Source organism: Ochotona curzoniae, unplaced genomic scaffold (assembly GCF_017591425.1).
Source record: "Ochotona curzoniae isolate NIBS_2020 unplaced genomic scaffold, NIBS_Ocur_1.0 contig_2688, whole genome shotgun sequence".
Classification (NCBI taxonomy): Eukaryota; Metazoa; Chordata; class Mammalia; order Lagomorpha; family Ochotonidae; genus Ochotona; species Ochotona curzoniae.
The window spans coordinates 26,728,663-26,754,542 of NW_024465553.1; the positions used below are offsets into that span (position 1 = coordinate 26,728,663).

Sequence of the window (25,880 nt, forward strand, 5' to 3'; positions counted from 1 at the left end):
ACTCGTCTTCCCTATGTAACACTGCATTTCAAATAAAAATAAAAGAATGATACTCCTATGATTAACTGTGACACAGGGACAAATCAGTGTCACACTTAAAGAATAAAGGGGAACATTTAACCTAACAGTGAAGACACTCACACCATGTACTAAAGTTTGATATACCTCGCATCAACTCTTCACTTTCTCACTACTGTGGAGATTCAGAAGCAGCAGTAACGGCTTACACAACTTGCTCTCTGTCACCCAACGGGGAAGACATGAATTGAATTTCAAGCGCCGGTTTTGCCTTGACTCGCTCTTAGCCTTGGCATCTACGACTATCTAGGGAATGAACAAGCAGAAAGGAGCGCTCTATTTGCCTTTAAGCAATAATGATGCAATTTTTTTTCAAAGGTTAAAGAAAGAGCCCACAGGATCTAGATCGGTCTTCCACCAATTTTATGAGTTAAAAAACAAACTTGGACCAAGAAATTATTTGCTCCACTCAGCAGTTTTTTTGTGCTTGTAGTCTTCAAGGTTACAGGCATCCACTTGTTCGCAAGACACACGGAGACTATTCTAGCACATACAAAAGCCATGATCCTAGGTTCATTTCTAAAATGAGCGCGTAGGAACACTGAACCTTTGGGCCTATTCTACATTACAACGCGTTTCATAAACTGTGTTTTGTGACTCGTGTTTCATAGATGTAGTTTCACTTCATATAGGGGTAACTCTATCTATTTTAGTGGCAACATGTCCCGCTCATACTTTCACTGCCTTACTACTGTCTAAATTAAGTCCCAGCTCTTTTTCTCTTTTTAAGCTTTATTTCATTTAAAGGCATTTATTTCATTGAAAAGGCATAAATACACAGAGAGAGGGAACAGGAAGTGTAAGAGAGGGAATGGATAGGGTCAAAGGAGAGAGCTCGCCCATCTATGGGTTTACAACCAAATGGCCACCACAGCCAGCCACAGGCCAGGCAGAACCCAGGAGCCAGGCGCTTCCTCAGGGAACCCATGTGGTTGACAGGAACCTGGAGACTTGCATCATTTTCCACTATTTCTAGGCATATTAGCAGCGACATACATTGAAAAGGAAGCAGCCAGAATCGAACCAGTGCCCCATATGTGATGCAGGTGGCGATTTCACCAGATCCTCCACACACTGGCCTCCAGCTCCACTTTCCAAAAACATACCTGGTGACCTTTCCACGAAAAGCCATTTCAATAGGACAGCCAAAGACAACCTTAAAAAGAAACTAAGGCAACCCAGTCTCAATTTTAAGAGATCTTACAATTACACAAAAAAGCTAATGTACCAAATAAACAATATTAAGCATCATTAACTCTTTTGCAAAAGAATGAAAGTTGTATAAACTGAGTACCTAAACATATTGAGCTGTGAGGTAAGACACAGCACGCACAAAGCTCTGAACTCCCAAGGGAAACCTCTCCTGGACACTCACCCAAGTCTTCCCAGCAATTCAATCTCAGGAACCGGCGGTCCACATGTCTCTATCGGCAGGGGCTGGTATTGATACAGAGCTTCTTCAAGCTTCTGAATAGGTGCCAATGAAATATGTTGACTCTGTTAGAAAAAAGAAGAAAATATCTTTTAATATAACTGACATATTGTTTCCCAATTATAGTCCTTTTACACATGAACCAAGTTCCTCACATTTAAAATACCCATTTAGGGGCTAGCATTGCTGCACACAAGTATACCTGCCACCTGAGGCACTATCATCCCAGCTGGGCACCAGATGCTCCACTTCCAATCCATCTTCCTGCCTACGGCCTTCAATACACAGAGGAGTCATGGGGCCCTTCACTCACACAGGAGACCCAGAAGAGGCTCCTAGTCGGGTCTGGCCTACCACTGCTCATTACAGCCATTTGGGAAGTGAAACGGCAGCTGGAAGATCTCTCTATCCCTTTCTTCTCGACTACTCTTTCATAAAAACAAATAAAACTGGGCCCGGCGCGGTGGCGCAAGTGGTTAAGGTCCTCGCCTTGCACGCCCAGGATCCCATATGGGCGCTGGTTCTATCCCAGCAGACCCACTTCCCATCCAGCTCCCTGCCTGTGGCCTGGGAAAGCAGTCGAGGACGGCCCAAAGCTTTGGGACCCTGCACCCGCATGGGAGACCCAGAAGAGGCTCCTGGCTTTGGATCGGCATAGCATTGGCAGTTGCACTCACTTGGGGAGTGAATCATCGGACGGAAGATCTTCCTCTCTGTCTCTCCTCTCTGTATATCTGCCTTTCCAATAAAAATAAAAATAAATCTTAAAAAAAAAATTTTTTTTGCTGACTTTCAAAACTTCTCACGTAACACAGAGCTGAGGCCCTTTCCATTGTTGTTGGATTCTGTGTAAATAAAAAAGGGGTAAAATTTAACACAAAAGCCATAGAAAATCATACACATTTAGGTAACAACAGCACCCAGAAATGCATACTCAATAATGTAATTAATGTTTTTACTACCCTGGAATAGAAAAAAATTGAGTCTTTATTTCTTCTCTAAGTTATAGCTTAGACCCCTCTGTACTGTATTTCAATCATTTACTAGTCAACTATACAAGCAAACGTGGAAAGAGCTTCTACAGTTCAGCTTATTTCCATTTAGAAAAACATACAAACATCTGAAATGCCAAGAGAAAGAATGATGAAAGCATTCATATGGGAACTGTATTGTTTTGGTTTGGTTTGGTTTGGTTTGGTTTGGTTTGGTTGGGTTGGGTTGGGTTGGGTTGGGTTGGGTTTGTTCTGTTTTAATTGAGGGGCCAGTGATGTAGCATGGTGAGCTAAGCCTCCACTTCTGGCACCAACATCCCATATGGATGCCAGTTCATATCCAGGCTGCTCCTCTTCCAACTCAGCTCCCTGCCTGTGGCCCTGGAAAGCAGTAGAAGATGGGTTAAGCGCCTGGGTCCCTGTACGCGAGTAGGAGACCTGAAGGAAGCTCCTGGTTTTAGATCGACTCAGCTCCAGCCATTGAGGTCATTTCAGTGAACCAACAGTTGGAAGATACCTCTTTTTCTTCTTCTCTACGTGATTCAAATAAAAATAAAATCTTTCAAACAAAAATGTTTTTGAGAGGCAGAGAGACAGAGAGGGAGCCTACACTTCCACCTGCTGGCTAATTTCCTTCAACTCCTGACTCTCCCCGCCACACACTCCCATCCTGCCACGGAGCAGGGCACTCAAGGGGACCTAGAGCGGCAGGGAGCCATCACCTGAGCCATCACTGATGCCTCCAGCCCTACATTAATGGAGCTGGTAGCCAGAGGCAAGAACTGAACTCAAACACTCTGATGTGTGAAACAGACATATTAATTCCTAGGCCAAATAGGAAATATTTGCCTGGGCTAGACTTTTAGTGACACTCTTTTCTTACGAACTTTAAAAGCTAATAAAAAAATTGCTTACAATATTGAGATTTACCAGATTATCTATACACTACAAACATTATTCTTCTGAAATAAAAGGAAAACAAAGATTACTTCTGTGCTAAAATACACACACACAGAATACAGCAGCCATACATGAGAAAATTATATTTTTGCCTACAAAAATAACAAAAAAGCTATTTAGTATCATTGCTGCGTATATTGTTGAGCCACAAAGTAAAACAGAGTCCTATAACAACCTGCTCTTTATCTTGTCTAACATTCATCACCAGGACAAACTCCTCCTTTTCAACACCTGAGTCATGTGAGTTTGTTAAACTGTTTTTGTATAATTATTTTGTTTGGCATCTGTCTCCCCAAAGACCTCAAGGCTCTACGTTCATGTGATGCTTCACAACACGGTATCTTCACCAGTGCTCGCTTCGGCAGCGCAGACACTAAAACTGGAACGATACCTTCAAAGAGCTGCTCCACATTTTGTAATATCAATGAATAATAAAACAGTATACGAGACCAGTCATTTACAGTCACTTGACGTAGTAGAATCAATGCTACAGGAACAGTAAATGAACATGTTTTCTATTTTAATAAACCTAAGAAAGCTCGTATTACGCATAAACACTTACCAAGTATAATCAGGTTGCTTTCCACCACTAGGGTGGGAATGTGCTTTCTGGCCATTCAAGCACTCATTTGAATAACATTTCTAGTAACAAAACATTGCAGTTACTCTGTGGCATTCATTAATATTCAAAAAACAAATGTGACAGAGTACCTACCACATTAGGAGCTGAAAAGAAGAGCAATGGACAGAAAAGAGACAAGCTTCTACCCTCAGGGAGATGTCGGCCTGCTAAGTCTTGTAACAAAAACAAGTATGCCTTCTACTTTTATTTCTTACAGTTGCTGACTGCCAAAGAAAGGCAGGGAGGAAGGTGGGGAAAAACAAACAAACAAACAAACAAAAACAGGAAAAGCAGTAGGACAGAGAGAGGGAGACTTTTAAAAATTTCATAAAAATGAATGACACATTGCCAAATGCCATCAATGTATTTCGCACACTATTAAATCACTAACATTCAAGAGACTGCATGGAGAGGGGTGTCTGTAGGAAGCCTTTTAGATAAACCCATTAGGGATGTTCTGAAATAACTAAATAGGTGAGTACATGCCTTTTTGTGTGTGTATATATATATTCCTATTTCTAGACCGCTCTATAAATTGCACACATACATATATATACATATACCTTGCGTGTATATATTTTAACTGTGCATATGTGTACAGGCTCACACGTAATTGGTCCACAAGCTGCTTTATTCTAAGCAACATTTCTCTGGTAATTCACTTATTTTCGATTTATTTTAGGAACGAGCAGAGCACTTTTTACACAATGCTGTTCCGGTCACTCCAGGGTGATGGCAACTTGTCATCACTGAACAGCTGCATGGTAATCACTTCCTGGTAGCACATAATTTCATGCTAAGTACAATTCCTCCTCCCTCCCCTCACATAAATGCCTTTCTCTAATTTCTTTCAAGATTTACAGTAAGCAGCAAAAGGACAAATGAGGGACAAGACGCTGCATGCTACGAGAAAACTATGTACTCACTCTGGCACTGCCACTCCGTTTCTCTAAGCTCCATTTTCCTTATCTACCAGGAGGGCAGGGGAAACGGGGGAATGAGTGGGGAGACTGGACCAGCAGGTCTAACCTGCTGTGAGTTCGTGACCACTGAGTGGAAACAAAACAGTGCCTCACAAAGTATTACAAAAATAAGTTGAATTTTCCCCAAATCATTGCACAATACTTTCTTTACCTAAACACCACAGAGACATCCAGGGATGGGGGGGGGGGGAGCATAAAGGCAACTGTTTCTGAAGTCCCAACTCTCCCAGAATCACTGGGCTACCGTCCCCCTCTGCAAGAACACTCTGGAATGACGAGAATTTAACTTCAAATATTACTAGGAAAATCATTCTAATGACAATTTACTTCCATATTCAGCCTTCATGAGCACTCCTTGTCTTTTGAAATGTAGTACCTAATAGTTTACCAATTTTCCCCCAAATCCGTCTTCATTTAAAAGAAAAACCTTTTCTAAAATATGTAAGAGACTTCATCTTACATATTACTGAAAACTGCAACGCGATTTTCCAGCTCCTAGGCAATGTTCAGCTTCATTCAAATATGTAAGGCATGCTTCAAAACATGAAAGGAGAATTTCCCCACGTATTTAGTTGGGGTTTAAGCTTTTTCTTGTTCACCCTCAGGAAACAAATAGCCTTAAAAAGCTAAACTCTCAGTTGGCCAAGTCAAATGTCCAAAACTATTGCCAGAAAACTGGCCCAAGAAACTGCATCAAAACTTGCTCAGTACAGCGGAATTACACTGAAGATTTGCCAACCAAATTCATTTGCAATCTCATCCCCAAGAACACAAATTATTTAATATTCAAATTACTACACAGAAATAAATTCTCTGATAATATTCCAATTCTATTTTGGGGACTGTTATTTTCTACCAATTTAAAAAATTATTTCTTGAGAAAGAATTTCAAAATTAAATAGAAACATATTTTGACACTAGAAAATTTGAAAGAAAATTACGAGTTTACTATGAAAACATTAAGCTTCTTACATAACACAGCTATAACCAAATACTGAATATTTGAAACCATATCTAGAAACTGTTTTCTATTGCCTCAGATATAATTCGGCTCACAAGGAAACTTGCTACAAAAATATACAAAGATTTGTGGTCATATGCAAAACCATGGTCTCAGGCTACAGGTGGATTCCAAATCCATGACCACTTTCCTCTCCTTTACCTGCTTTGACTGCAATTATTTACATACAAATGTATGTCTGTTATCTGAATATTAAAAAAAAACACAAAGGAAAAAAGAAGCTAATTTAATATCTGCTTTTCAGCTAGTCCTATGCCTAAAACAGGGAAGAGCCCAGTATTACCCAGCAGAGTCCTAAGAGAAGTACTTAGCTCAGCACAGTCCTATAAGCAGGACATGGATTGGTGCTAAATTCAGAATAAAGGGGAAAAAAAGTCAAAATAACCTTTCAAAAATTCCTTATATAACCCAGTATTTTACATATTGCTCTGTGCATATCTGAAGCTTTCTTCTTTCTTTTTACAGATTTTATTTTTATTGAAAGGCAGATTATCAGAGAGCAGGAAAGACAGAGAGAAAGGTCTTCTGTCCACCAATTCACTCCCCAAGTGGCCACATGACCAGAGCTGAGCCGATCCAAAGCCAGGAGCCAGGAGCTTCCTGCAGATCTCTCACATGGGTGCAGGGTCCCAAGGCTTTGGGCCGTCCTCGACTGCTTTCCCAGGCCACAGGCAGGGAGCTGGAAGGGAAGTAGAGCAGCTAGGATAGGAACCAGTGTTCATATGGGATCCCTGCAGATGCAAAGCAAGGATTTAGCCACTAGGCCACCCCATGGGCTGAAGGTCTTTGTATCAACACAACTCATGAAGTCTCTTCATCCAGCAGTGGAACTGATTATGGCTTCATTTGTGGAGAATCAGATGAAGGGCTTAGCTTACATTTAGCATCGAAGCTTGAAAAAAGCTTTTTATCGGGGTAAGACGGGCATTCTTTAATTATCACCTCCACTGCCCAAGTTTGGTGTTGTTCTCAACTGTAGTTGAGTACAAATGAATGTGTGATGCGACACTACTGACTATGACAGGCATCTCAGTGTTACTTCAGTTGGACCCATGGAAGAAACAGCACTTCCAGTGAAGGGAATGTTAACAGCATAAGAACCTGCAGTTCGGCAATGAGAACAGAGGGCAGACCAGAAAGAATAGAGCAGGAGACAGGAGAAATACTAGGCAAAGATGACTCTTATTTTCATTAAATTATAACATAATGAAAACAGGAAGATAAAGCAATAGCTTCGAGGAAACACAGGGTTCAAGGAAGAGATTCTATTTATTTTGTTTTGTGCCTGTTGTCATAGGTTTCATTTTTCCTTGGGCACTGAAAAAAATGACGTAGTGTTGAAAAGGATTATTTTTACATTCTTTCTCTGATGCTTGTCTTGCTACTGAACTATCACTTGTTGCCAACAGAACATAGCGTCCAGCAAATCGTATCTGTTTCTATTAAAAGATCAGAAAAAAACATCCAGGAGGCCACTTGGTGAGACAAAACGTGCTTCCGTAAAAACAATTTGTTAATTTGTAGGAGAAATTAACTACCAGAGATTTTATAAATAGCATTTCAAGCAGATAGCATTTGGATCAATTTCTTTAGGAATGAGAAAAGTAATTTTTCATGAAAGCATTGTCACTGTGTCTCTCCACGTGAGGCTTGAGTCAATCAACAAAATTATTCGGTTACCTGTGCCCCAAACTTCAGGATGTAATGCCAAAATTGCTGGAACTTCTCTGCAAAACCCATCACTATGTAAGACAAACTAAATATCATGTACGACTAACAATCTTTCAAGCATAAACACTTTTCGGTGAAAACACTAAAACATACTAAAATGTAATAAGATACTAAATCTCAGTGAAAATACTAAAAAACTTTTTTATACCAGTTTAGAGACCCAATAACTGAAGAAATCATTTCTTCCATGGACCTGAATCCTTCACGGCTCGTAAAGCATTTGCTGTATTTCAGGAACATTTGTTTCATGAAATAACAAATGTTTTTATAACAATTCTTGCCACCTCCCCCACCAAAAAAAAAAGAAAAAAGAAAAGAAAAAAACCCTAGCTAATCCTGGCTCTATTGAGGGCATTTAACTACAAAATGAAGAATCACTGTATCATTCACTCTCATTGCATAAAATAAACAGGCAAATACATGATTTTATATTTCTTCTCTCCTAAAAGGAAACAACAAATACTATAAAAAGCTTAGCAATTACATTTTGCTTTTGCTAAAGCAAACACATACAAAGACCACACCCACAAAACCACAACAGAATTAAATCTAACATGCAAAATTAAAAAGTATCTTGGAGACCCTGATTTCCTATCTACTTGAAATTCAGTGTAAAATATGCTTTACTAAACTCATGTCAATCTAAAATATCATTACAAATAGTACAGGACACAGAAACATTTATTGAACACGTACTATCTGCCAAGCATTGGGCCAGGCTCCTACTATTTTAAAGAAAAAGAAACTGAAGCTAAGGCAAAGTAACATCCCAGATTTTCAAGATTTATTTATTTTCATTGGAAAGTCAGATTTACAGAGAGAAGAAGAGACAAGGAGAAAGATCTGCCATGTGCTGGTTCACTCCCCAAGTGGCCACAACAGCTTGAGAGGAGCTGACCTGAAGCCAGGAGCCAGGGGTTTCTTCTGGGTCTCCCATGCAGGTGCAGGGTCCCAAGACTTTGGGTCATTCTCCAATGCTTTCCCAGGTCACCAGCAGGGAACTGGATGGAAGTGGAGCAGCTGGGAACGAACCAGTGCCCATATGGGATCCCGGCATTTGAAAGGTAAGGACCTTAGCCACGAGGCTGCAGCACCGGGCCCATCTTCCCTAATGTTTAAATCCTGCAATGTCAGAGCTCACCATCTACCATTCCATTACAGGACTACAGCATTCATTTGCTAAACAACTGGTGAGGGTCAGGCACTGTGAGGTCTAGTAACATTTAGAAACAGAGCTGGGAAGCGGGCCTGGTAGGGGTCCTTGGGAAAGGCTACAACTAGGCTACAGTTTCCACTGGTGTGCATGGGGGCTGAGTGTGTAATGGGTTGGGTTCGCAACATTCATTAATTTGTGTATATATGGGGCTAGAGACAGAACTGTCCCAGCAATTGCAATTACGTACGTGTGTGTGTGTGTGTGTGTGTGTGTGTGTGTGTGTGTGTGTGTGTGTGTGTGTGTGTGTGTGTAGGCTGGATGTGGGTGAACCACTGAGCTGAACCCCATACAGGCAAGCACACGTAACAGTCACATCTGGGATAGCCTCTGGTATAGCCTCAGACGAGGTCTCTTTGGGGATTCCCCAAACTGAACCTCTGGACTCTGAACTCCAACCATGGGGAGAATCACAGGACCTGCTGTCTGACCGTGGAGTGCATGTCAGAACTGGACCTCCTTAACGCTAAGACAGAGCTGTCTGTGGGCGGCATGCCCAGATGCACATGGAGGATATGGCAGCCCACTGGGGCCTGCAGAGGACATCTGGTACCACAGCAGATGAAAGAGGGCAGAACAAATTGGTCAACTACCCCAGTCAAGAGATGAAAGCAAGTATCTGGGTGAATGGAGACTCTGGGGTAACCATGTCAGCCAATGGACGTTGGAAGGATTTCCTTACCCTTAGATTGGCAAAATCAACAGCATTTCAGAACTATCAGAACCACTTGAACAGAACACTCAGAGCCTGTGTCATAGCAGGGACCCTGATACCAGGTGGTTGTTCCAGGTACCTGGGGCAGTTGGGAGGCCGGGTGCAGCTTCTGCACGTCTCGCTCCCTTTCCCCCAGACATGGGAGGAAGAAAAAGAAAATTTGGAAAAAATGGTCTTACCTTTCCCCTAAGCCTCGACTCTTCCCACCCTGCCAGTCCGGGTGCCCTCTGCTGTTGTTCAACCTCTCCTAGCTCCTGGAGTGGGCCCTCTCTGCTTCACACTGGCTAATGTTTCTGTTTAAACATGTCCTTACCCTATTCCGCCACCTTGGTTCTCCTCGACTCTTGCTCCCCAGATCAACTCTATACACATCAGCAAAATAAAAAACTAAAAATTAAAAAATCACATAATTTATACTTATTAATCACTTATAACACTGATTTACTTCTAAAATCTTTACATATGGGCATTTTATAAACGGAAGTTACCCTAACTCATGAAAACATTTTTGACTATTTTTAGAAAACCCGATTTGAATCAATAGTGAATGAGCATTGTACCGGTTTAAGATGCCCACCTTCACACATCAGTGCACCTGGTTCAAACCCTAGCCCGGGCTCCTGACTCCTGCTTACTGTGAATTCAGGCCTTGGAGGCAGTAATGATGATTTAAGTAACCGAGTTCATGTCAACCACTTGGAAAACCTAGATGAATCCCTGGCCCCTGCTTTAGGCTCAAAACTTAAACTCCCAGCCCAGCCCCTGTTGTTGCCAGTATTTCGAGTTGACGTTTCTTTATGTCTGCCAACCAAAAAAAAAAAAAAAGTAGAGAACAAATTTATATTCAGCTTTTCCATAACACAATTATACTGATAAATTTTAATTGCACAAAAATATATACCTATACTTGATTTATTTTATACTCGTTTACTGAGGCTTTTTAAAAACAAGCAAAATAATTTCTTCAAATGACATACCTTGAATGGCTTGCCTGAAATCTTTTGAAATTTGAGCTATAAAGGCTATTTCAACTAAAGCAGAACTACCTTTGTAGAGAACTGACTATTCTGAACTAATCCTTTAAATCACCTTTCATAATAACTGATGGTCCTTTGTAACTGACAGAATTGTCTTATTTATGATGTAAATTTTGAAAGCAACACAGAGCAATCCCAATCCTTTGCAGACTGCAACTTGGACAATCTGTGTGTGATTACTGAGCAGAAGTGGTAATCTCACATTCACAAGTATATCAGATTATTTTAATTTTTAAAACTTAAAATCAGCATTTTATAAAAACCCTCTCCTAAGACAAATAGCATCATTTCACAAAAGCGGTGCCCTATGGGACAAAGAAAGCACTTTGAGTGGGATAGTTTAAGGAACAAAGCTTTGAAGCCAATCTGGAAAGTATGGGCTTGATACAAGTATTAACCGCCTACCAGTTGCTGAGACAGGTGCTGCCTTCTGCTGCATTTGTTGAGCCGCATTGAAGAGATTACAAAATCATCTCTACACTGAAACCAACGGCTGCCTATTATTTTGTCATGAGAGTTTTGAAAAGTTACCAAAGAAAGTAAACAAGCCATTAAACACAACTTTCATGACAAAACACAACTCCAGATGTTCCCCAACACTTGCTTAGATACGACACCGTCTGACAGTGTTTATATTAAATTCAAAGACCGCGCCAGCCAGAGTCACAGATCTTAGAGCCACTCTCCACAGAGAAGTCATGAGTTATCACTATGTATAATACACATGTGAAAGCACTTCTGAGCTCTTCAGGAGATAACACAGTAAAAACTGGCATTTTCTTGGAGATTCGTAAATTTTGAACCATCTGATCACACGTGCAGGAGAAATACGACTTAACAGGAAACCTGCTCCAGATCATTATCTGTTCCCACATTAGAATTCATCCGCACGCCACAGGCCTTGCCCGGGGATGCACACATACCCCTGCAGACTTTCTTCTGCTTTATTCTCTCATTACCTGAACACTGACCACAGCATTTTAGAACTCAATACCAAAACAGTGTTTGCACATTTGAGAAGTAATTACAAAAAGGATTCTGAAGACATTCACACATATGTTGGCACAGTGTGCCAAATTATTTCCTATCCATTTCAATGCACACAAACATGTAACATGAACATTTTACTTGACATTTCTTTGAATTATTTTTTTTTCACCCTTTAAATGTTTGACGTTAACACTGAGTCCCACATCTCCAGAAACATTATCTGTTCCACCGGTTTCTAAAGTTGCTTTCATTCGACTGTGCATGCCTGTGACCTCCACAATGCCCTCTACCAAAGCAGTTGTGCACTTCTGCGGTGCAAATCCTCACAGACAAGTTGAACCTGTTCTTTCTGGCACTCGGCCCTCGTGCTGAACACACAGCTGAGATTTATTATAAAAGGCGAACTAAGGGGCATTATTTCACAACATTTATTCTTCACATATAGCCAAGTATAATCTTTTACAACATTTGAAAGCTCTTAAATAAACAGATCTTCTCTTAATTGCAGTTTCTTATTTGCCACCAATCATATGGCATACTGAGATTCATTTTCCATTAGGAAAAAGCTAACACACAAAGAAAGCATGTGTAAAAAATATAAAATTATAAAATAAGAATGATAGCATTCAAAGATAATTAGCAAATTTGCCGTCAATGCAAAAATAACAACAAAAAAAAAATCATCTTCAATGGCCTGCACTTTAAAAAATTAGGTTTAAGATGGCTGCTGGCTACTTCCTCAGTAGAACTGGTCTGAAACCCCGGGAGGAGGGGAAATATCATGCACTTTAAGTATCTTAAATGACAGGAATTACAACACCATTTAAATTAATTCTTCAGGTTTTGGCTAAATGATCCACCTCAAGAATGACCTATGCAAACTGAAGAAAATAATATAACCCCAAGAGTATTCTATCATTTTTTTTAAGATTTATTTTTATTTTTATTGGAAAGGCAGATATACAGAGAGGAGAGACAGAGAGGAAGATCTTCCGTCCGATGATTCACTCCCCAAGTGAGCACAACGGCCGATGCTATGCTGATCCAAAGCCAGGAGCCTCTTCCGGGTCTCCCACGCGGGTGCAGGGTCCCAAAGCTTTGGGCTGTCCTCGACTGCTTTCCCAGGCCACAGGCAGGGAGCTGGATGGGAAGTGGGGCTGCCGGGATAGAACCGGCGCCCATATGGGATCCCGGGCGTGCAAGGCATGGACCTTAACCACTTGCGCCACCGCGCCGGGCCCAAGAGTATTCTATCTTGAAGGACAGGTCCCAAATAGTTGATTAAATAATGCACAGTATTATGTACATAACATATGATGATTCAAGTAAGTATTTTCTTGCTCTTAATTCTTCTAATCTTCCATGAAACGTCAACTGCACAAACAATTGCAGGGGAGAAAATGCCTGTAGACCTTTCCCAAAATAATTTATTTAAATAATTAACTATTAAAAGACTTTTTTAATGCTGGAAAATGTAATTACATGTTTGGGAATTAGGGATTCAATAATGAGCAAAGCAGACATGCTCATAGCATCAAATATACCTTGTCTTCATTTAAATAAAAAGTTAGTTCAGTAAACTTTAACATTCCAAGGAACACAACCATATTTTTCTGGTTTTTAGAAAGAATCCTTTAAATAATTTATATCCCTAATACTTTCTCCCTATATCCAGGAACCATATGTGGAAGTTTCAAAGACATGTTTTTATTCCATCATTAAACCAGAGTACTTTTTTTTTTCTTAAAATATATACTCGGGGCCTGGCAGCGTGGCCTAGCAGCTAAAGTCCTCGCCTTGAACGCCCCGGAATCCCATATGGGCGCCGGTTCTAATCCCAATTGCTCCACTTCCCATCCAGATCCCTGCTTGTGGCCTGGGAAAGCAGTTGAGGACGGCCCAAAGCTCTGGGACCCTGCACACATGTGTGGGATACCGGCAAGAAGTTCCTGGATCCTGCCTCTGGATCGGCACAGCTCCAACCGTTACGCTCACTTGGGGAGTGAATCATCGAACGGAAGATCGTTCCTCTCTGTCTCTCCTCTCTGTATTTCTGACTTTCCAATAAATAAATAAATCATCTGGAAAAAAATAAAACTATCTAATTGTACATGTTTAAAGGTATACTATCTTTGGGGCTGGTCCCATGGTTTAGTAAGTTTCTGCCCATGGGATGTTATCCCATATGGGGAATGGTTTGAATGCCAGTTGCTCCACTTTTAATTCACTTCCCTGCTTGCGTGCCTGTAAGGGTCCCAACACCACTGCGGGAAACCCAGAGGAATCTCCTAGCTCCTGGCTTCAGACCAGCCCAGCAACGGTCACTGTGGCCAGTGTGTCCATTTGTGGAGTGAACCAGAAAATGGAAGATCTCTCTCTCTCTCCTCTCTGTTTCAAAATAAAACCAAGTGTTCAAAAAATGTACTCTCTATTTTTTAAAATATGTATCTTTAAACATTTTCACATGCAATAAAATTGCTAGCCTGTTATATTCATAATATTAATCTGTGTTACATGAGGAAACATAAAAACTAGTAACTGCAAAAGCATTGATCAAATATGTAAAAAAATGCTTAAAGAATGATCTGACAATATATTCTCACAATACATCAACACTGGTGGTATTTTAAATTCCTGAGGCCTATAATTCATTTTGAAATAAATGTGCTTAAAGATTTCCATAACGTGTAAAACTACGCTTGCTGATGTCATGAGATAACTACAGGTTAACCTTCAAATAACTTAAAGCAGCTGTAAGAAAAATCCTAGCCTCCATTTGTTTTCATTCTTCATACTACACATCTTTCTGGCACGAACGTCAGCACATGTTCTCTCTCTCTGTAACTCCCCACATTATATATGACCTTACAATAATGTAATGCTGAAAGCAAGGATTGCAGAGTCCAAAGAGTCGGGCAGCAGTGCTACCTTGGGAAAAGTACCCCCCAACGAAAAGGGACGTGGGGAAGACCCAGTTTCACATCTATTTAAAGAGATCAAATTCAGTAAGATGTATTTTAAGAATACTACCAATGACTAACACATTGCATTATCATCAATACGTCAGGTGAAAGTGGAGGAAGAGAGTTATTTAACACTACAAAAAGATAAAATCACTACTGGCAACTATCAACATCAGCATATTAAAGGTAACAGTATAGAGTTGATTTGCAAGTTAGAGCTCAAGACATCTTATACTGAGGGCAAAATCATAAATGAACAATATGTAAAACGTAAGAGTTATCTGAAGCTGAGTCTCAGTCTGTGAATAACAGAGTAAAAACAAAGTCAGCTTTCTTTTCTCCTGGCTTTGAGCGTGGACCTCAGCACAAATTTTAAATTTCTTACATTTTAGTTTTTGCATTCCAATGTCTTTCCCAGGCATCGAATGTCTCCAAAACGCAGCTCTAGGAACCTCCTAATTGAAAACATTCTACTGGTGTCTACCAGGAAATGCAATGTGCTTGCTGATAGCAAGTCACCAATGTGCATCTACCACAATCCAAGCAGTCCTGATCTCAGCAAGGCGTGAGGGGGAAAGAAAAAGAACTGTATGACTGTACGTCTGGTTTTTATTATATTGTTATTGATTTTTAAAAGAATATTTGTAAAATATTTTTTTCTTGAACAAAATACAAGGTAGTAGAAGCCTTTAAAGACACAATAAGAATCACTGTTTTATGCTTTACTGTCTTGTATTTTTAATAAGTGTCAACAGAGATTATTTGGACCAACTTTTTCACCTGTTCCCCGCCCTAAATTAAAAAGAAAAAAAAAAGATCACACAGTGCTAACATTTTTCACAATAATCCAAGTTAATGGAACATCAGGAATTACACAAGAAAACTGGAAAGGATATAAACATTTTGTATCCTCCTCAGTCCACCTTGTATTTTGTTCCAGTTTTCTTGGGAGACCTGTGGACCCCTATAGCAGACCTAGAAAAAACTCCTGGCTCCTAGCTTTGGATCAAGGAGTCTCAGAAATACACAGGATATGAAAGAACATCCCTGGGAGCCGGCAGGACAGCTCAACTGGCTACTCCTCCGCCAACCAGTGCTGGTATCCCATATGGTGTGGATCTGTGTCCCAGTACCTCAACTTTCCATCCAGCTACTTATCTGTGGCCCAGGAAAGCAGTGGAGGATGGCTGAAATCTTGGGAGACCTGTGGACCCCTATAGCAGACCTAGAAAAAACTCCTGGCTCCTAGCTTTGGATCAGCGCGGCTTCGGCCATTGTGGTCACTTCAAACCAGTGAATGGGAGATCTTTCTCTCCCCATTTCTCCTTCTCTCTGTAAATCTGCTTTTCCAATAAAAAGTAATAAATAAAATCTTAAATTTTTTTCCTCTAGTTCTATGACCCCTAAATTTTAATCCTATCTTCTAGATCCGTGTCTAGGACTAAATATTTCATAATAAACCAACATAAGCCAATATAACCAACATAGTTCAACAAAGATGAGATCTATATAACCAACAAAACTCTCCATACTCGATAATGCACATACTTGTTGAACTAGGACTTCTCTTCACATTTTGCTTAAGACTTACTGCAATACAAGATACCCACAGAAAGAGCCCTTGTTGAGGAAAATGTATGAATATCAATCATGAGACACAAAGAAGGACATCATCCAATGATTTTTTAAAATAGCACTTTCTAACAGATTGTCATAATTTCCTATTAGCTTATTTTTTGCTTAGAATAGACAACTGTCCCTTTGTCTTTAGAGTGCTTCAAATTTTGGGAGATTCTACGTCTGCTTTTAAGATCTACCTTATAATCATTCTCTTCCTTTATTAGTGATAGAGGCGTCTTTTTTTTTTAATTAATCTACCACATTATCTATGAAGGAACAATAACAAGTTAAAACTAAAATACAATTTACCTTTATAACTGGCAGAATCTGAGCTCATTCAAAGACTTTTCTCTGAACAATTCATTATGTTATTAAACTCTGAAAGTACATGGTGACTCACAGTCCAAATGTGAAAAGCATTACCTGCTCATGCCCTATTAGCATTAACTCACACAGCAAGAACCGAACCTACAACCACTCCCCACTACTTTGCATTCTCAACGCAAACACTCCTATTGAGAGAGTGCAGGTGGCTTTTATATGGTGCACAGGGAAACAGCTTACTTTGACTGAATGCGTGGGACTCTGCTAGAACTGACAACAACGACAAAGGATAAAACAGTATTTCTAATTTTAAAGATAAGAGGATTTGTACTAGAAATAGATGATTACATTTGCTAATCCCTTTACAAAGGGACATCAATACCAATAATCCTATAGAAAGTAATAAGAGCCTCCATGGAAAATAATACAATTGGCTAAAAGTTCAACACTGACAAATTCCTTTTTTTTTTTTAAAGATTTATTTTTATTATTTTTTTATTGGAAAGGCGGATATACAGAGAGGAGAGACAGAGAGGAAGATCTTCCGTCCAATGATTCACTCCCCAAGTGAGCGCAACGGGTCGATACTATGCCGATCCAAAGCCAGGAGCCTCTTCCGGGTCTCCCACGTGGGTGCAGGGTCCCAAAGCTTTGGGCCATCCTCGACTGCTTTCCCAGGCCACAGGCAGGGAGCTGGAAGGGAAGCGGGGCTGCCGGGATTAGAACCGGCGCCCATATGGGATCCCGGGCATGCAAGGCGAGGACCTTTAACCACTTGCGCCACCGCGCCGGGCCCAACAAATTCCTTTTTTAAAAAAAGATTTATTTATTCTTACTGCAAAGTTAGATATACAGAGAGAAAGATCTTTCGTCCAAGGATTCACTCCCCAAGTGACCACAACAGCCAGAGCTCCACTGTCAGATCCGAAGCCAGGAGCCTGTAACTTCCCTCTGGATCCCCCAAGCGGGTGCAGGATCCCAAAGCTTTGGGCCGTCCTCAACTGCTTTCCCAGGTCACAAGCAGGGAGCTGGATGGGAAGTGGGGCTGCCGGGAACCAGCACCCACATGGGATCCCAGGGTGTTCAAGGTGAGGACTTGAGCCTCTAGGCTACCATGCCTGACCCACCAACATTACCAATTCTTTAGTGGTCTCGTGCATAGCTTGCGTTTAACTGAAGACACACTCTGGTACAATGGAAAAATATCAGACTGAAGGCTTATAGTCTCATTCTGACTGACCTCGTGTGATTATTGAGCATATCAATAAACAGAGGAGAAAATATCCATGCTGCATGTTTAATGCCATTATATTCAAAACTGTAAATATTATAATCGATAGTGTGATATACAGATCTTACTAATAATACCTTACAGAAATCAGAAATCTAGAGCCACGGGCAGTTCAAATACCTTACTACACCAACCTTAAGTATATAGCAAAAAACTTATTATCATAATTGTTATTCATTTTTAGAAAAAATACAACTCAACAAGAGCATGAATATTCAGGAGACTATAAGTGCCTGCTGTCACCTTTTGCATTAACCATAGCATTTAATTTAAATTAATATTTATGATCCACCAAATATTGCAAAACTAGGATTTGAAAGAAAGAACAGTTATTTATGTTACAAAAAGGTAAGCTCCAGAAATGAAAAGTTCCAGCAAAATAATCCATAACTGTGTTTAAATTCCATGAATGATGTGCTGTTTCTCCAAAACAGCATGTAAAAAGTCAATAATTCTGAAATGTGCAAAGTACTTCCATGTGCCTAACCAGAAAACTCGCCAAAACAAACAACATTTAAGTTCTTGCTATTTTATTTCCCTACCATCTGTTTTTGTCTTTTTTTTTTTTTGGTTCCCCTCACCTTCTTGCTTTCCTTTGCCCGCATATTGCTCATAGTAACACTTCTAAAAGAATAAGGCAGCAAAATGAGATCCCCAGCTGGGAACGAGACGATATTTGGCACAGCACAGTCCAGAGTTAAATAATTATGTCCATAAGCTTATAAGGAGATTGACAGTACAAGTCAACATAAATATTAAGTATTCTATCGCATCTTCTAACTAGCTTCCAGCAACTCACTCCTCTTGTTTCTTCATGAGCATTTTAAATGTGTTTTACCATCTCAGTGTCTATTTCTCAGAGAACTCAAACTGTTAAAACATTTCAAAACTGGTAAGATGCACTAAAGAAAAAAAAAAACTTTATAATAAGATTTGTAGTATTAAATGCCTGTACCTTTAAAAAGCAAGAAGACCCAAATCAGTAATCTAACGTTCTACCTTTAAACGCAAATTAAACCCTGGGGCAAGTACAATAGCATAGTGAGCTAATCCTCCACCTGCAGTGTCAGCATCCCATATGAGGGTCAGTTCTAGTCCCGGCTGCTCCACTTCCTATCCAGCTCCCAGTGAATGATGTGAGAAAACAACAAAGGTTGGTTCAAGTCCTTGGACCCTGTACCCATGAGGGAGATCTCGAAGAAGCTTCTGGCTCCTGGCTTCACGTTGGCCCAGCTCCAGCTGTTGCAGCCATTCAGGGAGTAAATCAGCACACGGAAGATTGATCAAACACCCTCCCTCTATCCCTCTCTCTCTCTCTGTAACTTACTTTCAAGTAAAATAGATAGATCGGTACTTACATACATACATACATACACAGAAAGAAACAACAAATTAAATCCCATTCAGGGAGTATAACAGAAATCATAAAGAGCAAGTATCAGTGGAATTTAAAACATTTTAAAAAATCGAATTTTTAAAATGCTAATTAGGGGCCAGCACTGTGGCAGAGAGGGCGAACACACCTGCGCTGCCAGCACTCCGCATGCGCACATGTTCGAGCCTCAGCTGCTGCTCTGCCAATCCAGATCCTCCTGATGTTCCTGGGAGAGCAGCGGAAGACGCCCAGCACCCGTGCAGGAGATCCGGAGCAGCCCTTGGCTCCTGATTTCAAAACAGCCCAGCTCCAGCACTGAAACCAATTGGGGAGTGAACTAGCAAATGGAAGATTTCTCTCTCCTTTTCTCTTTCTCTGTCTTCCTCTCTCCCTCTTTCCCTCCCTACTTCTCTACGTGTGTGTGTGTGTGTGTGTGTGTGTGTGTGTGTGTGAGAGAGAGAGAGAGAGAGAGAGAGAGAGAGAGAAAGACTCTGCCTTTCAAGTAAATAGATATTTTTAGGAGTAATTAAAGTAAAAAAAAAAAAATAGTTTCTTTGAGAAAATCAATAAAATGTTGATCAGTGAACAAACATGAAAGGGTACAGATTACCAGCCTCAGAAGTGAAATGCAGAATCTAGTGCCCTGCACGATGTTCAGTTTATAAAGATCACGCGTTTGGTTGGCTAGGTGCATTAAGTCTATTAACACAAGGTGGAACTGCGCTGAGCAGCTGCTTTCCAGTCACCGTACACTACTTGATAATGGCCATGCTGTCGGCCATGGACCAGTTTGCAAATACGATGCTGATTCTCTGGGGCTTTTCCCTCCAAGGCTGACATCTGAAAGCTGAGACCATACACCTGCTAGGACCACAAAGTACCTACACCATCTGGTTGTCACTTGAAACACATCTCACCACAACTCTACAAGTATTTCCTCGGAGTTGCCATTAGCAGCCAGAGGCTCTGCAGAGTGAACAAATTTGCTTCCCTGTTGGTGACTTCACAGCAGTCCAGGCCAGTCCCAGTGACACCTGGTGATGCTCATCTCTCAGCTGGACAGTTTCTTCCTGGACCCACAATGTTTGCTTCATTACAAGAACTGTGTGCTTGAGTGATTCATGTTCACCTTTCTTTTCAAATACCCCTTATTCTTGCTCAGATTGCTTTTTGTGCACATTTCATTAAACAAATTCCCAACTATCTTTGTTTCACTTCACGGTCATCTGATCAGAAAACAGAAAGCCAAACTTCTTGGCAAAACCAGGTTAGAATTGAGGCCAATAATTACCACCAATACTGCTGGCCTCTCTTTGGGGTGCCGTTTCAAGTCCTGGCTGCTCCATGTCAAATTCAGCTCCCTGTTTATGATCTGAGAAAGCAGCAGATGATAACAGTAACAGAGAGAGAGACACACACAGACAGATTTTCTATCCACTGGCTCATTTCCCAAATGCCGCACAGCCAGAGCTGGTCCGCTCAGAGGCCAGAGGCTTGGAACTCCACTGGGTCTTCCACATGGGTGGCCAGGGGCCAAGTACTAAGGCCATATGTGCTGCTTCTCCAGGCCCATGATTAGGAAGCTCAATGGAAAGTGGCACACTCAGGATTTGGGCCAGTACCCACCTGGAGTGTAGACTGCTGCTTCAATGGCTGCAACACAATTTCAGCCCCTTATGTTCATTCATATCCCTCATGAATCTCTAGGTTTATGCACAAATTTAGACTTGTCAGTCACATCTTAAAGGATCTCTTTCCAAACCCCTTTATCATATTACTATGTTTTGTTGTACCCCTCCAAGTTCAGCTCCCCTTATCTCATTTGCTATATTTCATTTTCTTCAAGTACAGATCAAGAAAAGAAAGATCACTGGGCTGACTCCTACCCTAGCGATCAATCAGACAGTAATTCAGGCGCCGGCGTGTTGGCTCCATGGGTTCATCTCCTACCATCCAGTGCAGGCAACCTATACGGGCTCTGTTTCCTATCTGGCTGTTCCACTTCCCTTCCTGCTCCCTGTGTGTGGCTTGGCTCCCTGCACCTGCACTGGATACTCGGAAGAAGCTCCTGGCTTTGGGTGGGTTCAGCTCTGGCCATTGCAGTCATTTGGAGAGTGAAACAGTGCATGAAGTTCTTTGTTTCTGCTTCTCTCTGTAAATCTGCATTTCCAGTAACAGTAAATAAATCTTTTTTAAAAAGAAGAAGAAGAAGCAACAGCAGCAGCAGCAGCAGCAATAGTTCAAATCCTACCTCTCTCCAAATCAGAGGACATCTGCTGTCATTTTCTAATTCCCATGAATTAAACAGAATGGAAAGTGAATGAGTTTCACTGTCATCTTTTTGTGATTCAGCCCTCAAAAAAAGCACACTCCTCATATCATGAAGACACAAAAAGCAAAGATAACCCTTACTATTAAAAGGAAATATCACAGGCAACAAGTTCACAAGCCCTGTTGTTTCCCTTCCATATTAGCACCTAACCTATATCTGGTTTACACTAAGCAGTCAAACAAATTTGTGCAATGAAATCAACTCCTGGACACAATCAGTAAAAATTACCTTCCTCCTTCACTTTAAGGACTGGTTTTTTGAAAGGAGTATGAGAACATTTCATAAACATATTTTTCTCCAACATTGTTTCAATGTCCTTATTTGTCAGCTAATAAACATTAATAAATTCACATAAATACAATGTCACTCTAAGGTTATCCTGCACTTAAGCCAAATGCTGAATTTTGCTACAAAAGTATTCTATTACAAACTTGAACTTATAAAAACCTGAGCATGGATAAAAGTGATTGAATCGTCTGTCACATATAAGAGGGTAAAAAAAACTATTAAGTGAGACAAGTTATTTAAGACATATATACGGTGTCACAGCAGGTAAAACTCCTGTGATATCAGCTGCCCCCTGCAATCCATCTCCCTGCTAACGGCTTGAAAAGCAGCTAAAGATGGCCAAAGCACTCGGCCCCATCATCCCAGACAGGGACCAGAACGAAGCTCCTTTCTGGCGCAGCCCTGGCGGTTGCAGCCATCTAACGAATAAATCGGCAGATGCAAGATATTTCTTTGAAACCAAAACTTTAAAGAGATAAATAAATCTTTTGAAAAATTAAAACAAAAACATGACAAATTGGAAAAAACTCACATACACAAGTAAGGGTATTAGAGGTATTTCACACAGTGTGTTAGCCAATCAATGTTCATTCTCACTACTACTACTCAAAGAATACACTACTACGAAAATCATAACACACTACTAAATATCTATCAGATTTGTTAAACTTTAAAGGAAAATGACCACTGTTGGCAAGAATATGGAATAGCAGGTACTTCCAAAAATGTGTGGAAAGTTATGCTGCAAGAAAATTTTTAAATCTAGGCATACAAGAGGCATACAAGGAGTCTTCAAAAAATTCATAGAAAATATGCATTGTGAACAATCTGTGGTATGGCTTCCTAAAATATTTTGTTCAAAATAATGCGTCTTTTCATTTTATTCATCTATTCTATTTGATGTATCCTTACGTTTATAATGGCAAATGAAAAAAAGTGAAATGTAACCCAGATATCAGGTGGCTACAAGCGGTCCATTCAGAATATCCTGCAATACATGTTTTGCTTAATCTGACAGCCACACAGATGTTCACTTTCTGATAATTCAGACAGCTAAACAGTCCAGTTCTGTGCATTCCTGTGCATGTAAATTACATTTCACAAGTTCACAAAATATACATGAGGAAGAAAAGAAGGAAATCAAATAAAATAGTAAGGTTATTATATTATCTGGAAAGGTAGCTAATATGTTAATTGAACATTAAGGTCAAAACTTATACCTGTTTAAAATGGCTTTAAAAACTTTCTAAACTCACAAAACTGAAAGCTGGTGAAGATGCAAAACAACTGGAACATTTACATATTGCTAGTAGAAACACAAAATAATGTGATCCCTCTGGAAAACAGTCTGGTAGGGTTGGCAGAACTTTTAATGTGTAACTCAGCAATCTCACGGCTAATAATTAACCCAAGCAAAATGAAAAACAATATAAACAGACAGGTACTAGAGAACACACAAATGTACATACACATATACAACTGTATGAAAATTTTCACACATTTCAATATTTCTAATCCACAACTACAAAATTTGAAACACACTGAAATCTGAAACTTTGTTGGTACCCCAAATTTTCAGCTTCTAAAGCACTTCTGATCTCAGGTTTTCAAATTAAAGATTCTTAATTCTATGCAAATATTCCAAAATCTAAAACTCTCTGAAAGCTGAAACACTTTGATTCCAGGCATTTCAGCAGAAGCTTTTATTCATAATCAGAATAAAAACAGGAACCACCCATAACCCTTCAATAACTGAATGGATAAACACATACAGCTGATGCTGATGTGTATCCAGTTAAGCCACAGCCTAGGACGGCCAGCATCCCACATAAACACCAGCTGACTGACTTGACTGTTCCACTTCCAGTCCAGCAGAAGACCCAGGTACACGGTCCCCTGGCACCTACATGGCAGACCTGGATGGAGTTCTAAGATCCTGGGATCCGGGGGGCTATCTCTGGCCATTGCAGCCATTTGGGAAGTGAACCAGCAGATATTGGCTCTCTTGCTTTCTCCCCTTTAGTCTGTAAATCTACTTTTCAAAATCAATAAACCTTAAAAGGGGGTCGGGAGGGCAGTGCCATAGCTCAATAGGCTAATCCTCTACCTTCAAGCCCCAGGACCCCAGAACGTGACTACTGCTCCCAGACACTCCACTTCCCTTCCAGCTCCCTGCTTGTGGCCTGGGAAAGAAGTCGAGGATGGCCCAAAGCCTGAGGACCTTGTTACTACATGAGAGACCTGGAGCAGGCTCCTGGCTCCTGGCTCCAGATCAACTTAGCTCCAGCTGTTGTGGCCATTTGGAGAGTGAACAAGTAGATGTAAAATCTTTCTTTCTCCCCTTCTCTGTAAATCTGCCTTTCAAGTAAAAACAAATGCTTAAAAAAAAACTTTTAAAAAATACATATAACTGTATATTCCTGGGAAGAAAGGAACAGATTATGAATCTTAAATACATTTTGGTATATTTACAAAGCCAGGTCTAAAAGCCTTTGCAAGGCATGACTTCTGGAAAAATCAAAACAAAATACCAAAGAGGGCACTGGTTTTGCCAGTAGTTGGGTTTATAGCATTGACTAAGTACAAAAGGTTATCACGGGGAATTCTGACGAGTGCTGGACATGCTGTGTATCATGACTGTCACAGAAAATGCACAACTCTATGCATCTGTGAAAACCCTATACACCTCAACTTGTCCATGAATTAATAATTATATAAAAAAATTTTATATTCCCAAAACTCAAGAATCCCAAAAACAGCTCACCAAATTATAAAATGTACAAACATCTGGGGCTAGCAGAGTGATGCAGCAGGCGACCATGCCAGCACCCCACATGAGAACTGGTTTGAATCCTGGCTGCTCTACTTCCGCTCCAGCCCCCTGACAACATTCCTGGGGAAACAGCACATGGGCTCCTAACAACCACATACGGAGACCCAAATGGCCTGGTGTTGAGATGGAGCCAGTTAAGCCACAGCCTGAGACGGCAGCATCCCAAACAAGCACCAGCAGTTTGAGCCTCGGCTGTTCCACTTCCAATGCAGCTCCCCACTAATGTGCCTGAGAGAGCAGAACGTACTGCATCAGCTCCAACCAGTGAGGCACCGGGAGACTGAACGAATGAATGGAAGACAGCTTTCTCCCCCTCTCTCTCTAAGTCTCGTGCCACTCTACCTTTACAATCAATCAATCAATCTTTTAGGGAAAGAAATTATAAAACATTTCAGTTATATACTTAGCTGGATATATTGGGCATCTGGTTTATCTTTTTAAAAATTTATTTGAGAGACATACAGAAAGCTCCTAGATGCTTCTTCAATTTCAAAATATGCCCACAGAGCATACTGAACGAGGACAAAGCTAGCAGCCAGAAACGTAATCCAAGTTTCCTAGGGAGGTGGCAGAAAACCAGCCATCGAGTCATCACCAGTGTCTCCCAAGCTCTGCATCAGAAGGCTTAAGTCAGAAGCCAAAGCCAGACACCAAGCCCCAGCACTCTATGTGGGGTGAGGACATCCTGTCATGACAGCACCGACCAATGATTAATGCCGTAGATATACATATCGATTTTTTTTAAGATTTATTTATTATTGTTGGAAAGACAGATATACAGGAAGAAGAAAAAACAGAAAACATTCTGTCTGTTGGTTAATTCCCTAAATGGCTGCAATGGCTGAACCTAAGCCAATCCAAAACCAGGAGCCAGGAGTTTCTTCCAGGTCTCCTATGTGGAAGAAAAGTCCCAAGGCTTTTGGCCATCCTCCTCTGCTTTCCCAGGACACAAGCAGGGAGCTGGAAGGGAAGTAGAGCAGCTGGGATAGGAACCTGGGATGGGATCCTGGTGAATGCAAAGCGAGGATATGGCCACTAGGCTAGCATGCAGGGTCCACATTACAAACTTTTGAACAATAT

At 40.7% G+C, this 25,880-nt stretch overlaps 1 protein-coding gene across 3 annotated transcripts in view; it reads right to left on the reverse strand.

The window, feature by feature from the left end:
* Positions 1-25,880, reverse strand: part of MNAT1 (MNAT1 component of CDK activating kinase) — a 137,048-nt gene that overhangs the window by 46,036 nt on the left and 65,132 nt on the right. For 2 of the 3 annotated variants that reach the window (XM_040975484.1, XM_040975486.1), the window contains one exon: positions 1,454-1,575. The exons of the other annotated variant lie outside the window; for it this stretch is intronic. In XM_040975484.1, the coding sequence (XP_040831418.1) occupies positions 1,454-1,575 (122 nt within the window). The remainder of the gene's footprint in view (positions 1-1,453; positions 1,576-25,880) is intronic. 3 annotated transcript variants of the gene reach the window in all.